This window comes from Bos grunniens, chromosome 4, assembly GCF_055505025.1.
Source record: "Bos grunniens cultivar Pamir isolate PY7600 chromosome 4, Bosgru_T2T1.0, whole genome shotgun sequence".
Lineage (NCBI taxonomy): Eukaryota > Metazoa > Chordata > Mammalia > Artiodactyla > Bovidae > Bos > Bos grunniens.
In genome coordinates this window covers 75,846,344-75,864,247 of record NC_141168.1, presented here as the reverse complement: position 1 = coordinate 75,864,247, position 17,904 = coordinate 75,846,344, and the positions used below count along the sequence as shown (strand labels likewise).

General features: G+C 40.1%; 2 protein-coding genes across 17 annotated transcripts in view; one reads left to right on the top strand and one right to left on the bottom strand.

Annotated features, from left to right (window-relative positions):
* ARMC10 (armadillo repeat containing 10) overlaps positions 1-17,904 on the top strand; it is a 137,209-nt gene that overhangs the window by 56,766 nt on the left and 62,539 nt on the right. For 6 of the 7 annotated variants that reach the window (XM_086397068.1, XM_086397067.1, XM_086397065.1 and 3 more), the window contains exons 5-6: positions 2,223-2,294; positions 3,148-3,375. In XM_086397068.1, coding sequence (XP_086253194.1) covers positions 2,223-2,294; positions 3,148-3,375 — 300 coding nt within the window. Of the gene's footprint in view, positions 1-2,222; positions 2,295-3,147; positions 3,545-17,904 lie in introns of those variants that run through there. The other variant, XM_086397070.1, reaches the window with a different exon arrangement.
* Positions 4,134-17,904, bottom strand: part of NAPEPLD (N-acyl phosphatidylethanolamine phospholipase D) — a 92,875-nt gene continuing 79,104 nt past the window's right edge. For 9 of the 10 annotated variants that reach the window (XM_086397055.1, XM_086397053.1, XM_086397059.1 and 6 more), the window contains 3 exons: positions 16,100-16,743; positions 13,149-13,263; positions 4,134-7,505 (listed from right to left, as the gene is read on the bottom strand). In XM_086397055.1, coding sequence (XP_086253181.1) covers positions 7,377-7,505; positions 13,149-13,263; positions 16,100-16,743 — 888 coding nt within the window. In that variant the 3' untranslated portion in view covers positions 4,134-7,376. Of the gene's footprint in view, positions 7,506-13,148; positions 13,264-15,096; positions 16,744-17,904 lie in introns of those variants that run through there. The other variant, XM_086397058.1, reaches the window with a different exon arrangement.

Here is a 17,904-nt window from a genome sequence, read left to right as displayed (position 1 = left end):
ATATCTAAACTGTATAACTTATCCCTTACCCCTTCTCATTTAGTATGTTTTAACTCACGTCTGCTTATGTTTTCTCAAGTAAACTGTGTGTATTTTTAGACTCCACTTTTAAGTGATATTTGATATTTGTATTTTTCTGATTCTGACTTTCTTCACTTCTTTTATTATCCCCTAGTTTTATCTGTGTTCCTGAAAATCACAGTAATCGTTCTTTTTCTTGGCTGAGTCACATTGTGTTGTGTACATGTGTCACTTCTTTACCCATGCCTCTCTCGGTAAACCTTTTGTTTGCTTCCATTTGTTGGATGTGAAACATTCTTGTCCAGTGCATACTTGGCTGCATGAGACTTTTCAAAATCTGGTTTTCTCCTCAAATACCCTTTGGGGTGGTTGTGCATGAATTCTGTCTTTAGTTTCTTTCAGACACATATCCAGGAGTGAGGTTCCAGATCAGATGTAGCTCTGCTTGATTTTTTGAGGAACCTCCGTAGTGTCTTCCCTTGTGGCTGTCACCAGGTTACTGTCTAAGCAACAGGCTGGGAGGTTCCTTCTCACCCCGCCCTCCCTGACGGTTGTTGTTGAGAGTTTTTAACCATGGTGCAAGGTGATCCTTCACTGTAGTGACAATTTGCATTTCTCTACTAATGAGTGATGGTGAGCAGCCTCTTATGTGGTTCATTTCTTAAAAGAATGTTGTGAGTAAAACTTAACTCCTAAAGTGGCCTGAAATTTGAGCCTATTTGGAATTTTCTTTTGATTGCTTACCACAGCACATTTCTCCAGGGCAGGTTTCATTAATAGCTCTGCAGGCCTTGCAATTATAGAGCTCCCCTCAGCCCTGGGTTTTCCCATTGTAATTATGGGAAGTGTCCACACGGCAGCAGCATATCCTCTTTTCCCAGCAGTGGTTCCATAGGGCAAGGAGATTAGGGAAAGTTCTGCTCCTTAAAGAAACTAGGAGTGCATATGTTCACCTATGACTGATTCATGTTGATGTTTGACAGGAAACAATAAAATTCTGAAAAGCAATTATCCTAAAATTAAAAAAAGAAAACTAGGAATAAAACCACCAATAATCCAACAATCCCACATTGGGCATATACCCTGTGGAAACCATAACTGAAATGCAGCATTATTTACAATAGCTCCAACATTGAAGCAACCTAGATGCCTATCAGCAGAAGGCTAAAGCAGCTGTGGAACATATGTACAATGGAATATTAGCCATAAACAAACACATTTGAGTCACTTCTAATGAGGTGGGTGAACCCTATTATAGAGTGAAGGCAGAAAGAGAAAAGTATCATATATTAACACATGCGTATGGAATCTAGAAGGATGGTACTGATGAACCTATCTGCAGGGGAGCAATAAAGATACAGACATAGAGAACAGATGTGTGGACACAGGGTGGAAAAGACAGAGTGGGATGAATAGAGAGTAGCATTGAAAACATATACACTATCTTATGTAAACTAGATAGCCAGTGGGAATTGGCTGTATGATGCAGAGCTCAAACCTAGTGCTCTGTGACGTGCTAGAGGGGGTGGGGCGGGGCGGGAGGTTCAAGACGGAGAAGCCATGTGTATACCTATGGCTGATTCATACTGATGTATGGCAGAAACCAACGCTAACACTGTAAAGCAATTATCCTCCAATTAAAAATGAAACGCCAAAAAAAGAATGCAAGCAGTTTAGCTAGTCCAGTGTAAGTTGTTAATGTGTTTTTGCTGATTATATCATTGTCTGTTTAAAAGATTATAACATTTTTCATATAACAGTATGCACCAGGAATCACAGAAAGCTAGTAAAAAGCACCTACTGTAAGTCTTCATAACCAAACTTTCACTACATTTTCATACTTTAAGTAGAAATAAACTGAAGTTTGAGAGATGGCTTTTTTATTCCAAAGATCACATTTTACATAACAGTAATCATAATAAAGATTATTTATGTAACATGTTAAAGTTACCCTGGTTAGGTATTTGTGTGGGCCAGTGGTGGGAAGTGAAGACATTCACTGTTTTCTATCAGTATAATTGAAAAACCAAGCTTTTTAAGTAAAATGAATTGAGAAGACTTTGTGCAATGGAGAGAATTTGAATCAGACCTTGAAGAACAGGCAGGACTTTAAAATATGGACATGGTTGGGAGATAGCATGTCAGGTAGAGAAAATCCACGCTTGGTTGTCTGAAATAATTTGATATTTTTCTTGTTTCAGGTTCAAGTTTTGAAGCTTCTTTTGAATTTGTCTGAAAATCCAGCCATGACAGATCGACTTCTTGATGCTCAAGTAAGTACCTGCATATTTGTGCTGTCTGTATATCAGTTTGGACAGACAGATCTAGAAGGAAAGGATTTATCCCAAAGTATTAACAGGAATTCTCCCTGAGGAGCACTATTAGAGGCGGTTTTTCCTTCTGTTTTGGTTCTCTTTGCCTATATGAATTGCCTCAATTTTCTGTAATGACCATGTTTTACTTCTGAAAACTGTTTTGGAAAGGTCTCCCTAGTAGTAATAAATGGTAATTTTTATGTCTCTGTTCACTTTGGGGTACTTATCACACATTTTATACTTGATCTATTAATATTAATGCTCAGTGTATCTCAGTATCCAGAGACACTAGTGTTCACGGAGGCACCACCATGCGCCTGATGCCAGCTGAGTGCTAGGATATAGCAGTGAGAACAGCATGACGTGGTGTTTGTCTGCTTACAGTCTAGGTAGAGGAGACAGAAAATGTAAGAAATGAGCAAGATAATTAAAAGCTGTGGTATTCTGAAGAAAGCACAGTTTGTACTATGATAGAATATCCTATAAAAAAAGGACCGTTTTATTATTTATCTGCTCGGCCTTATACCTGGCACCTAATAAGTTTCCATGATGACCATATATGATGGATCTTAAAGAGGAAAAATGACTACATTGTAGGATTTCAAGGAAATAGTATTTTCAAGCTAAGACACAAAACCTCCTGTTTCCTTTGGTATACGATACAGGGGTGCTGAAGATTTTACACAATTATGTGATGCTGTCTCAGGGATAGTTTTCTACAACAGGATTTTTAAAATGTGTTCAGTACATGTGAAAAGACCCATGGAAAATGTTTTCGTATATTTTTAATTCTCATTGTTTCCTATTTCAGGTGGACTCATCATTCCTTTCACTTCTTGATGGCCATGTACCGAAGGAGATTCTTCTTCGAGCTCTCACACTGCTTCAGAACATAACTAACTGCCTCAACGAAGAGCACCGTTTAGCTGCGCAGCCAACTTTCCCTGAAGGTTCACTGTTCTCCCTGTTGTATGGAAAAGAATGCGCCCAGAAAATGAAAGCTTTAGTTCATCACCATGATGCAGACGTGAAGGAGAAGGTAACAATGATACCAAAATTCTAACTGGTTGGTCATATTTTTCCAGAGTAATGCAGTCCAGAAGTAATGCACAGAAATTTCTCTCACCTTCCTCACAAACAGATTCTTTCAGCTGCTGAATTTAAACAGTAAACATCATGTACTGTAAATACACTTCATCTTCAACACAGCTACAGCTTGCCGTGGTCTTTGGTTTGTGTTGGACCATTTTATTGATACCAAATGAATATGAGAGCTTGTTCTGAAACTGTTTTTATTTTGCTTTTTGCTAAGCTACTTCAGCTATTCCCTCCACACGGAGCGACAGTGACCCTTTGTATGTCAGCTCCCCTTCCCTTGTCCAAAGGGATTTGCAGTTGCTCCACCGGGACAGCAACACTGCCCCAGGAAGGACCCTGTTCCTCTAGTAGCGATGAGATCCTGTGCTCCCAAGGCCACCAGCCACTCAGGTCTGTTCTAATCATAGAATCTATTTTTAGACCATGAAAACTTTTAACCGTTAGGAAAAATGTTTCCTAATACCCACTCCTGTTTACTGTGTATAACATACTGGCATCATTCGAAACAGAATGCTTCTGTCGTTCCTGTATAGGCCTTTGGGTACATCTAGAATGAAACCCCGTCTCCTGAGAGTAGGACTGGAGAGGGAGGAAACGACTTTGTACAGGTGCTTAGTCTATCTAGTGTTTAAAATTTATGCTCAGTAAAAATTCATAGGTTCTTTTGTTTTTTTTTAGTAGAAAAAAGTGGCAAGATTATTTTCTCCCTTTAAGTGAAAAGTTTTATTCATTAATTTTCATCTATATTTTACATAACTAAAATTATAAGATAAAAATTCTCAGCAGTTATTTTAAATAGTATCTTTGTCCCATAAGCTACTGTAACAGTTTGCTATATTTGACTTCCTCTTCTCCACCCCACATCCCCATGTTTTATAATATTCAAGTTCATGACCACCACCATGCTTAGTTATTAAGTAAATCAGTTTGCAAGCAGAAGGTTTCCTATTCATATATTTAAGGCAAGAGTACTTTGAATTTCATTTCTAAATACATAGATTTCCATAGGAAGTTACAAATCCTCAAACAGAAAAATGTGCTTTCTCAGGGTTATACTGATACAGAAATGAAACTTGGGGGAAATATTTTTTACAGTAGAAAACATTCAGTACATGAAGAAAATTCTCAACTAGCTGTACATTACGAGAGCTAAGAATCATTTTCAGTGATGCAAACGTATTACTTCCCTGAAAGGCACATTTCTTTATAACAATTTTGTGTAGTCTTCCTCATTTAATGAAAATATATTTTCTAAATGTACACACATTAAAAATCAAGATTAGATTTTAATGTGCTGTAGCAGCACTGGATTCTAAAACTCCACCTATTCTCTTCCTCGAACACACAACATTTCCTGGAGATCAGAGCATTGAGTTTGAAATGTCAAACTGCTAGAGAAAATCGGCAGGGGGAAGTCATTAACTATCTAGAGAGAATTACACAGTGAAAATGCACAGTTAGGTTTTTACCTTTGTAGGGCAGGGCACATCTTACTTTTTTAGTTGGTCCTATTTGACAGCCCCACCCTCTTGGGCAATGAGTATCAAAGTGTTCCTCTGACCACAGGAGAAGTGAATTTCAATAAAATCTTACATGCTTAGTTATTTCTCAGGGTTATACTGATACAGAAATGAAACTTGGGAGAAATATTTTATACAGTAGGAAACATTCAGTATATGATGAAAATTATCAACTAGCTGTACATTATGAGAGCTAAGTATGGATGCTGGCTAATCAAAGAGAAAAATGAAATTGACTTAGAGGATGAGACAAATGAAAGGCATCAAACTGAAGGGAACAGAGGGGATTTGTCTAATTTTTCAAAATCTGTCTTTGTTTGCACATAAAACCCTTCAAAATGTAAGATAGGAAAGATGAAGCTCAATGTACCGAAGGAACAAAATGCCAAAGTGGAAAGAGTGCTAATGTTGATAAAAATTAAAGCATGGAGGAAGCCTAGAAAAATGAGGCAGGTCCAATTACAGTGCTTGGAGACCGTCAGTTAAACACTACACGTGAAAACAATTAAGGCCATTCAAGGAGAAAAAATAACTCAGCAAGATGTGCACGGCTTGCCTCACAGAGATGAGGCAAGAGATGAATTCTCAGTCTGGCGTGCAAGCGAGGAAGGTGACACAGAGCACAGGCTAGTATTAGGGCAACCCGAGCCAGAGCTAATCCACCAATAAGCCTGACATCTCGACTCCTGTCTGCTTGCGAAATATTCCTTTGGAGTGAAAGTGTTGGGTTTGTTTTTGTTTTTCTGAAGGTTTATTTTAGGGGGAAATTTTATGTGCTTTAGTGCCCTCAAATCATATACATTCACCTGTATTACATATACATTTCCCCTTAACAGATTTGCTGCATCTTTGTAGCTAGAAATACTGACATTTTTATAAAGATCATTTACATTTATTTTGGCTGTAACTGCAAATTTACACAATGCAGGAGATAAAGTTGTCAGTCCTCAATGTTTTACTGCCCCTATATATACTTGAATATATCAAAATATATCAAAAGCAGTAGCCTGTTTTCTGCTTTCAAATCTATTTTACCTATGACTACTATTTGTTCAGTTTTGGAGGTAGGTGGGAGTCGTCCTCTTGTCGCATGTGAGGACACTGAGGCACACAGAGAGCCCACGGTGGAGGCAGGACTGAAGTTCAGACTGAGTGGCCAACGTGCATATATTACAGGGCACTGCCTGGGTAGCATTTGGTGTAGAAAAACCTGTACTTTGATTATTTTGTATGAATAAAATTCATTTTACTGAGACTTGATCAGGAAGACAGAACAGGCTTCTGCTCGGCTCTCCCCCTTAGGAAGGGTCACAGTCACCAAGCGCCTGCAGAGCCCGTCTACGACGAAATCACTCTCTCTTTAACCACTGACATCCCACACTGGCTTAATTATTAACGGGAGAACCGTGCTTAAGGGTCATTTGATACAAAAATATAAGACATCACACTCATGTAAAACATAGAATACTTATAAATCTTGCTGACACTGGAGTTATTTTAAGCAGGCTATGTTGGTTATTTTAGTTGAAATCTTATAATCTTTTTCCATTTTTGTTTCTCTCTGCCCTTTGCCAGCATTATTAAGAAACCAGAAAAAAAAAATGAGTACATATACATAGAGAGGAGATGGAATAGGGAAAAAATTAAAATCCAAAGTATATGGTCTATCAACATATAAGATGTGCATTTGTCTTTTTAAATTATTTCCTTGCAGCTATATTTGTGCTGAGCAGGTCTGACTTTTAAATTAAAAATCAAAAATTTCATAAGTCATGTCTCATAACCACACTTCCCAGCTCAGAGGGCTTCTGCCATAGGATTGTAGATGTGCCATAGAACATACTGTTCCTCTCTTTAAAAAATTGTCTTTACAAATGGTAACTTAGCCAAAACTCCTATGTTTAAAAAAATAAATCACTTACCATTTGGCATAATCTTAATAGAGCACAAATTGCTATAAGCATATGGGAATCAATGTCATCATTTACTCTGTGACTATAAAAAATGTTTCTCTGTGCAGGCCTCTAAGAAAATCAAGGTAGGTATATAACCTTGACTTACCTTGCAGAAGGCCCCTAAGAATAAAAAGAGGAGTGAGTTTTTAAAATCAGTTTTTTATAACCTCAAAACTCTACCATGAAAGTAGAATGCTTTAGTTAAAAAAAAAAAACAAAAACCATTGCAGTGTTTATGTCACTGAGATAGGACCTTAAACAATGAGTTGGCTAATGTGGATTTTAATGACCCACCTCTGAACTATTGTTTATATGGACCAGCAATCATATTAGTATCAGGTGATAACAGAACATAAACCTACAGAAGTTGCTTCCAAATGTAAAAAATCATAATATTCATGCATTTCTTCGTCTTCTCACATATATATCAAATGATGCCTTTTTCATGAAAAACTCTTGTGTTCATATTATTCAACATCTTCATCATCAGTATTAAGGTATCTTGATTCGCCGTGCTTCAGGACAAGAAAATCCTCAGTCTTAAGTCTGTATTTTTCTAGAGCTTCACACAGTTTCGCTGGAGGCTCTAAATAATGCTGGCAAAGGGCAGAGAGAAACAAAAATGGAAAAAGATTAAGCACACCTATATTTGAGGGGATAGTTCAAACAAGATTTCAACTAAAATAAACCAACACAGCCCGCTTAAAATAATATCTTTGTTTCATTGAAAGATTAGCAGATGAGTCAATCACTTTCTAATATATAATCATTGTTGCTATAAGTGTCACACGTTTATCAATTTATCTAATACCATGTATATCAACTTTGGTGCCAGCTTAGATTGAACATTAGACTGCATGAACTCTGATCACTATTTTCCCTGCATGAAATTCCAGCCTAAATGGAACCAGTGCTAAAGAATTAAGTGTTACCAATATTGGGGGAGAATATAGAAACTTAGATTATAAGGAAGAGTATCTGTGTGTAAGCAAACTCTAGAGACGATATTTTTGGCTGCAGAAGGGCTGTCATCCCCAAGCCCCCGCCAGACACCACTTCTGTAGCCTGAGACGTGGAGAGGGAGCTGGAGAAGATTTGACAGTGGAGTTTCACTGTGCTTCCTCACCTTTTCACAGCTAAAAAGGAAGATAGCACACTACTGAAGGATGTTTCAACCTACTCAAATGTTTTCCAAATAAAACCACTTGAATGTGTTATAATTATTAAAGTAAAAGGTATAAGTCATTTCACCAGCTATTTCTCTTTTGAGTTAAAACTGTACATTGGATAGTGGCTATTTTATATCAAATAAAGGGGGAAAAAACAGCTGTTACAGAAAAGGTTTTTATTTTCTTTTTTTCAATTTCAATCAGAAAAGCTGTAAAAATGTGAAAGTTAAAAGCAGGAGTAAAAATCACCGGGTCTCTCCTCTGATCGCCAGCGGCGAGTCCACTGCTGCCCTTCATGCAGTAGTGTCTTGTGAGCACCTGGAGTAGCCAGGTCAGGGTGCCAAATATGAGCGCTGGCCTTCCTGGAGCTTACATCCCAGTACACAGACAGGTAAGACGTGAACAAGGAAGAAAACAGTACTGGGGTGGGTGATGTGTTCTGGGGACAAAATAGTATCAGGTGGAGGTTTAATTTTAAATACAACCACCTAAGAAGATGGCAACACTTGAACAAACGCTGATGGAGTGCTGGGGTCCAGCCCCGGCTGATCCAGGGTATTCGAAGGAGAGACGGCATAGGCGACCTATTTATTTAAATATTTATCAAAGATATAAAGAGTAATAGAATGAGGATAGCTCAGTGAGGAAATTCAGTGGAGAAAAGAGGCTGAGTAGCTTGGTTTACGCAAGAGACCAATAAAACTTCAAGACAAGAAGTTTGCACCACTTACGTAGGCTGCAGGCGTCCTTCCGTTCTCCCAAAGGAGAGGAGACACTGAGGCCTCCCCGGTCGGATCTTAGAAGCCCAGGCATAATTAGTAAGCATGGTGGGTTCCGCGCTCCAGATGGAGACTCAGCCAGAGTGAGAGAGAGAGCGCGACATGGGGAGACCAAGTTTCGGTGAACAAGGCCCGCACTTTAATTTTCCAAAGTAGTTTTTATACCTTAAGTTGTGCATAGAGGATAATGGGGGAAGGGGTAGAGTCAATCAAGGACAGCAGTTCCTGATCCTAATCAAAGCCAGACTTTCAAACTTATCATATGCAAAAGTTCAGGTGATTTATATCATCTTCTGGCCAGGAGGCCTGTTAACATTTTAAGAAACTTATTTTTCTCTAAAGATGATTATTCCAAAGTCAGGAGCCACCCTCCAAAAGCATTAGATAAAGTTGCATTCCTAAAGGGCAAAGGTGTGGTGGGCTCAATCAAGAAAAGAATTAACTCAAGGGTCCAAGGTTACAAACATTAAAGCTACTACTTACACCAATTATATTAATCAATACACTGCCAGGGACACAGCAGGTAAGGGATATGGAGACTTAGCAGCAAACACTGGCCCAATAAGTGAAAAACCCTTCACCAATACAATTTCTAATCAATCTTTTAACTACTCAAAGGAATCTGTGTTTAGACAGTTTGGAATATCCCCCCCTCCCCCCCTCACAGTTGGGAGGCTCTGAACAATCACATGTGGCCGGAAAAACCTATTCAGGCAGGCTAGAGGATTTCCAAAGGAGTTTGTAGGTTGAAACACTGTCACACCCAGGAATTATTAACTGGAGCTGTAAGCTAACTCTTTTTTCAGAGAGAGGTAGTTGGGGACAGCCCCCCGTAAAGTCAGAGGTGTAGGTGAAAGCACAAAGCAGAAAGTAGGCAGACTCTGGTTTTGGGGGTAGATGCTCGAGAATTTCCAGGGGGACTCCTGAGGCTCGATCCCGCCTTTGCGTATGCCGAGCCTCCTTCCTCATGACCTTTGTCATGGGCGGAGTTCCTCACGCTGGCTCCCGGCTGTGACAGAATTCCAGTTGAGCTATTCCAGATCCTGAAAGATGATGCTGTGGAAAGTGCTGCACTCAATATGCAATATGCCGGCTCCCGGCAATGGAGCAGACTGCAGGGGGCTTTACAGGCGACCCTTAGAATCACTGTGGCTTTGAAGAGAAGTGTCCTGATCTGGTTTAGGGGTAAAGGTCGCTGCCCTCTGCAGTGTGGAGAACAGACAGCAAGGGGCAATGTGGCACTGGTGAACGGGATAAGCAGCAGTCAGAGTCCAAATAGAGTCTGAAAGGTGAGCTGACTGCATTTGGAGAAAGTGGGACAGAGGATATACACGGTAAAGATTTTAGCCTGAGGAGCTGGAAGGAGGATTTTGCCATTTGCTGAGATACAAGAGAAACAAGTTTGAGGAAAGAACAGGAAGTTTGGAATGAAGCTTTTTAACTTTTAGTATGAAGTTTTTGTAACCTGGTGGACATCTAAGTGGAGAAAAGTAGGTAAATGTGGATTGTAGGGAAAATCCTAGGTTAGAGAGCTTACAGTGCATAGACCGTGTTTAAAGGCATGAGACTCGTGAGATTCCCCCAGGGAGTAACCAGCTAAAGAGAAGGGGCCCCTGGACTATGGCGTCCTAACATTCTCACTGCTGGGAGGGAGAGGAGGAATCAGCCACAGACTATGAAGGGCCAGCCAGTGATGCAGTAGGAAAACCAGGCAAGTTTTCTGTGGTTTCAGATGTACAGATCTGCTAACAGCTACTGGCCACACTCAAGTTTTTTCCTCCCTGCTTGCTCACTTCTAGGTTTATTGGCTGTGTTCAGAGATGCGTTGCCACTGTCTGCTGAGTAACTGAGGTTAACTAAGCATTCGTTACCCTGTAGTCCTAGAAATAGCCACTTATTAAGGTTAGTTGATAACAGAAATCTACTCTTCATCTTTTCTTTGCACATAGGAGATTGCTGATATATCACCAGTAAAATATAACTTTAATAGCCCAAGAAGCTTTCCTTTGCAAAATTGTTTTTAAGAGATTTCAAAATGACGAAACTCTTCCCCACTTCCCCTGTGTTCTACAACTCTCAGCCAGTAACAAAACACTTACACAGTTATCTCACACTAATAATTTCTTTCCTAAACTGTAACTTTAGTTATAAGCTATAACTTCGTATGGATTTTGATGTTGCACTATCTCTGTGAGTTTCTTCACAGGTCAGTTCTTGGTTGCTTCAACCATCTAGAAGATAACTTGAGAAGCAGGCAAGAAAACTATTTTAGTGCAGGCACCTTAGCCCTGCAGGGAAGACAGAAATGCCCCATAGACCTGGGACCAAACAATATGTATTGATCAAGATAGCAGATCAGACATAAATATGAGTAAGTGGTGAAAGTTCCCAGCAGTCTGGACCCACTGAAGGCCAGGCACCAGCCCCAGAAAACTCAAACTGTTCCCTTTCTAAGATATAAGACACTCAAAATAGAGAGCCTGGTCATTTAAGAAGTTAACACATATTATGTAGTGCCTGCAGTTTGTCTCCACCAACACTAGTGACTTAAATGCTTAAATACATGTAAGAAACTCACTCAACACTCCTCAGGTTAAATATATCTACAGCGACCTCTGATTTAAGTCTTGCCAAGTCAAGGACATCCTTAAGTTGCTTATACTGTAGTAAGCAGTTACTACAACTATTTACATGCAGATCATTTTAAACTGTCTACAAAGCATAGACTAAATATCCTCCCCACAAATTCTTTATATTTAGCAAACTTGCAGTTGTCAGATTTACAGAACTAATGTCAAAAAGACTAAATGAGTTTGTGTTTTATGTTTCATTAAGAAGTAAAGGTGAAGGTTAGATTTTTAACAGGAGTAAGACTGAATAATACAATAACTCTTAAAGACTGAGGTTTTTCTCTCCTCTCAAGTTCCCATCTCAGTCAAGAGCATAACCATCTTCCCAGTTACTCAAGTTAAAAATCTAGGACTCATTTTTGACTCTTCTGTTTGCAGGGTTTAATAAAATACTACTACTTCATCTAAGTTGCCGAAATATATATGGAACATAAATAAGCGTACTTACATCTAAATTTATATACATACGGAACACGCGCACACATGGAATAAGACACTGCCACTAAATACAGCGGTAGACCTGTGTACTTGTGTTTCTCCAAGCACACAGAAACATACTCTCCTTCACCCTTCCTATGCCCTGTCGTTCAGCTATTGATTCTGTTGTGTCCCCCCAACAATGTAGTTCAGGATAGTAGCACTGCAGAGGGGGAGTTTTGATGGGAGGGAGTAGACGGGGGGCAGGCAGTGTATAATTATGGAATAAGATGCAACCAGGGAGAAGGCAGGCCAGAAAAAGGACAGGGACAGGGAATGCTTAAAAAGCAGAGGACTCCTTGCAGAGGGGCCCTGGAATGTGGAAGGTGCCGCAGAGAGCAAGGAGCAGCAGCTCAGTTCACTTGTCCGTTTCTAAGTTTTGCTTAGGACAGGCCCTGGCTCCAGGAGAGGAGAGAAAGCTTTTTGCTAAGCTTCTGTTTGATCCCACAACTCTGCCTACTAGCAGAGGTCTAGGGTCCAGGTACCTTATAGGAAAATGAAGTCTTCTCTACTAGTCTAGGAATAAAACCACCATTTATTTACCCCAGTGCTTGGCACACAGCAGACACAGAATCAGTGTTTACTGGACAAATAACACTTCTGAAAAGTTCCAAGCTGTCCAGCCTTACTTCCCTGCTGCTCTTGATAGCATTCGTACTCCGGCTGAACTCACTGCTCACCATCTCCACGCCCACACTTCCCTCCTTGAGATGCCTTCTTCCTTACCTTCTCACAGCCAAGTTGAAATGTCATCTCTTCCATGAAGCTCTCCCTGACCCCTTCAATTAGTAACAGTCCCTGACTCTGAGACCCCTTCATCTGTCCCACTTTTTATAAGTTACTTTTAGAGTAATTCTGTACATATCTTGTATCTTCCATTAAACAAAAGTCTGCCTTAAGAGGAATGACATGATAATTCATTTTTCTATTTCCTAAGACCACACATATTTTTGGTTATATAAATAATTCAAAAGACCCCATGCAATGAAGAGGCTTTTTTCACTGTATATAAATATTGCTTTACTAATTAATAATTTACCACCGTAATTCACGTTGATGACTATGATGACCATACAGGTCCAGATTCTAGTCTGGTTTCTGAACACACTGCCAGGTGCACTGATGCCTGAATCCTATCCTATGTCAGACACACAATGAGTTACTGTGACCACAGTCGTACTTACCTCATTTGCTAAGGCAAAAGTTCCCCAGTGAATTGCCACAGACTTCTTTGCCTGAACATCTATGTGAATCTTTACAGCCTCTTCTGGGTCTACATGCTGGTACTTCATAAACCACCTTAGAAAACAGTAATTTATTAAATATGGCCTTTGAAGTATACACTACATTCTAATTACTGCTTCATCAACCTTTACCATTCTACACAGGAGTAAGTCACAGTAGTCAAAACCATCGCCCTCAGACCACTAAAATATTTTTTGTACAGACTGCTATACAGTAGGTAAGTCTGAAGCAAAACTCCCCTTTGACTACTAAGATTTTGTTCCACATGTATTTTCATTTTACTGAGGATTTATTCTGAAGAAATGTCTTATCTTAAAAAGATATCTTGCAGTCTTGGTGTTAATCAAAGAAGTGGAATAATGGGTAACAAGTTAAAAATCAAAACTTCAGTTGCAAAATAACCTGAATAACTTACAGAAACCGTTTTTAATATGCTAAAGTGAACAGCAAACAAAAATTACTGTATAATTTGTAATATCAGGAGCAAAAAAAAAAAATCCAATTTACTAATCAAGGATTTAATTAAACATCATACAACCAAAGATGAAGTGTGTGGTTTGTTAAGAAAAAAGGGGACTTTGGGGGACTGGACAGAGTGTAGAAATGCTGAGGCTGCCTCACGCCTGGGAAGAGCAGAGCTCTGGAGACAGGGGGCCTGGGCGTGAACCCTGGCTCTACGGATTCCTGGGAATGCCTTGGCAGCCACTTCAAATTCTCCAGCTTGCATCTTCCTTGTCTGTGAAATAGTAGCTATTCCCACTTCACAGGAGTGTTGTGAGCATTAAACAAGACAGAGTTTATTCAAAGCATCAAATACAGCACCAACTTAGTTGATAAAACCAGCACTTTCAGGACAAAGAATTATTTCTGATAAGTAAAATGTACTATCTACAAGTAAATCCTCTGCTTTCCCAGCCACCACTTTAGAAAAACAAGTGTCTTCACATTATTTATATCCTGGGTCTGCTACTGTCAGCTGATTTGCAGTTAAAACTCAGCGATCTGGCTCCAGCAGGGAGCTGCTCTGGTTTTTAGAGACATTCTGGAAAAGCCAGTCTAGCAACAGCACAAGGGGTGTTACCGATGGTGAGGAGCTGCAGGGCTCAGGACAGAGCCCCTGTGTTCTGCTCAACAGCAGATGAGAGAAACACTTGCTCTGCTCTATCTCCTGACACTCAGAAGTCAGGGCAGGATGAAAACAGTTTCTACTGGTTCTGCTGTAGAATCAGGTGTTTCTACTGATTTTTTGAAACTTGTACTTCAAATCAAAGAAATACACATACTCCTTTCTACCTTCATGTTTGTCTGAAATAAATTAAAAATGTTCACTCCGGTATAAAAATTAAAAACTTAAAATCCTACCTGACTTGGATAGGAAACTTGATGACAGGGATCCCAGATGTAAGGATGAAAGCATTCTAAGATCATTGAAAATCATTTTGGGTGTAATCGTCTTACATTTATAGACTACTTTGAAATGTTGCTGATAACATTACTTCTAAAACTTTAGTACTGACCAGATAACTGGATTGCAGAGTAGAGGCTACCATGATTTAATTATTTAGAGCAAATACTGTCCCCTCCCCGATCCTTCTCCCATCTTAGGAACAAGACAGCTACAATGCAAGCAAGAAGGGGAATTATATGAGTGCATTTGTGTACTTAAGCTGTACACATTGTATCATCACCTATATATATGACACATGTATCTTGCTACATACGAAACCTTATTTTCACAATTACATATAAGAAGTAGTCTAATATACTAAGAAGATATATTGAATAAGGATCAATACCATAGAAAACTGATGTGTAAACAGGTTGATATTCTGAGATTTCATAGAGTTCAGAATTAGAAGTATGTGGAAAAGGGAAATTCTGGCAATGTTACTGGTTCATAATAGTTTTTAATAAGGTAAAACTAGTTCCTTAAATGAAGAAACTAGGGGAAAGAAGGGAGAAATAATGGTTTCGATGAACTTAAAAAAAGTTTTAAGTATAACAAAATCAGAACAAATGGTCAGACTTGCTCAGTTCGTCTGTGCCCGTGTTCTTCTTTGTAGGACTGCCTACATACAATGCCATCCTACATACCACTGTCTGCATACATGACCTACATACACATGCACCTTAGAAAATAAAACATTTTTAAAATTAGCCCTTCCTTATCTCATTATTTTCAGTGTTTCTCTTCACATGTACAAATCAACCACAGTCCATGGAAATCGAACCAAGTTCTTTGAAATCACTTCTTTTTTTCTTTAAATAGTGTTAAGGAAAAGATAGGCAGTGGAGGGGTCTCAAATGCTAGTGTGACCTTTATCTGCTCTGAAGTCAGGTGATGAGCGCAGAGGTTGGAAGGCCAGTGAAACCATGAGTCGTGAAACTGTGTCTTGACCCGACTGACTGCATTGCTCACTGAAGTGAGACCATCGCCAGGACTGATGCTGAAGGCCAAGTCCTTGCTTTTTCGGCCCTCAACACAGGGCAGGAATGGGGGCAGTCCAGTCATGGAGCAAAAGGTGGTTCTTTCTATAAGGAGAGTACCTTCCACATGAGGCAAAGCTGGGGTCAGATTTGATTATCAGCTGATGGGTTTAACTTTAGTCGGAATAGTACATGAACTTTGTGCTAGGTATAGTAATTCTTTAAACTGTGGTGTTTTTTTTATTTGGCAATATAATTTCTGATTTTGAATAATTTAACTGATAATGACTAATTAAAATGGTTTAAAATTTAAAAAAAAATTTTAACTGAGTCTGACGCACAAGCCCCTACCCAATGTATAACAAAGACCACCCATAAAATCCCAGATTACATGTATCATGACTACTTTGAGCCCAGTTGATTTACCATTTAGCAGGAATGCTTTCTCTGGACACCTACATACCTTGGTTCATACGCGCCAATGGGAATAGCTGCAAGGTCAAAAGGGCCAAATCTTTTTCCTATCTCTTCAAAAGCAGAGCAATAACCAGTATCTCCTGCGAAAAAAAATCGGTTCCAAGGCCCCAAGACAGACCAGCTGCCCCAGAGAACCTTGTTGTCATCCATCAGGGTCCTCTTACACCAGTGCTGGGAAGGCGTGAACACAAAGGTGACCTTGTCATGTCCGGGGACACAGTTCTCCTCCCACCAGTCCAGCTCGATCACATTCTCACAGCCGCATTTCTGCATCCAGTCCAGGAGCCCCAAGGGCACAAACCATCTCAACTCGTTACCGAATCGCTCATTGAGAGCGATGACAGAATTGCAGTCCAGGTGGTCGTAGTGGTTGTGGCTGACAAGGACCGCGTCTATCCGGGGCAGCTCCTCGACAGTGCATGGGGCACGACGAAACCGCTTGGGACCCATGCGCTGCGATGGGGAGGCCCGAGCACTGAAGATGGGATCCGTGAGCAAGATGAGCTCGTCCATTTCCACCATCACTGTTGCGTGTCCCAGCCATGTGACTCTTAAGCCAGCTCCCCTCACTCCAGCTTCTTCAGGGTCATCAATAAAATACGGCTTAAGCACCGGGAGTTCTTTATCAAGCTATGTGTACAAAGAAAGAAAGGCAGCAGTTATATTTAAAAACAAACAGAAGGTATATATCATCATGAGCACATTTTGACCTAAATTATAGAGAGAAGGGTTATTTGAGAAGAACTGAAGTCATTTGATAAATCTTTTTTCTTTTGCTTTTCTACTGAAAATGCATACTTCTTTGTGAATCAGACACAGTAATCACTAGATAGTAATGTAAGATCTTACTCGCAAATACAGCTGACAAAGGGAAAATTAAATTTAAAACTTGGAGTACTGCTGACTTTCCTAAATATTTGTAAAGGCTCTCTTCTGTAAGTGCCAGAAGCTCAGCTAATGCAAAACTGCCTCTGGAGGTCAGCCTCTAGAAATAGTAAAGAAAACCTTTGACAACATAACTGCAGATCCTGGATCTCTTATGAACCTAACTTTCTGAGTACACAGAATTCAAAGCAGAGGACTGTGATCACACTGCTGGACAATCACACGCAAAGATGATTCTCCTCATTCTTTTCCTTTGAAGTTTTCTACCACTAGTCAAACCAAAGTGAAATGTGGTCCTGACGTGATAAGATGATCACTTTTGGGGGTAAGCAGGTGTGAACCAATAACTACAACAGATGTGTTAAGTACTATACCTTAGGTTATTCTACATTTAATCCTTGGGTTAAGCAACAAGAAGCTGTGTTTTAGGGTCATACATGTGTGCACGCTGTCACTTCAGTCATGTCTGACTTTGCGACCCTATGGACAGTAGCCCGCCAGGCTCCTCTGTCCAGGGGATTCTCCAGGGATGAATACTGGAGTGGGTTGCCATTTCCTTGGCCAGGGCATCTCCCCAACCCAGGGATTGAACCCACATGTCCAGCAGCTCCTGCACTGCATGTGAGCTCTTTACCGCTGAGCCGCCAGGGGAGCTCGTTTTAGGGTCATATTCCTGGGTTCTATAAAACTTCCACAAACTGCGCTTTGCTGTTCTGCCACTGAGCTGCACTGAGGTCTCTCCCAGGAAGCCACTCATGAAACTTGCCAAGTATGTCCCATGAGGCTGTCTTTAGAACTGGGTACCCACTCAACCTCCACCCCACCTTCCCACTCACCTCAGAAACATTACTTTCAATTCCCTGAACCAGGAAAAGCTCTTCTTTTCCAGAGCAATTTGCTTTACTC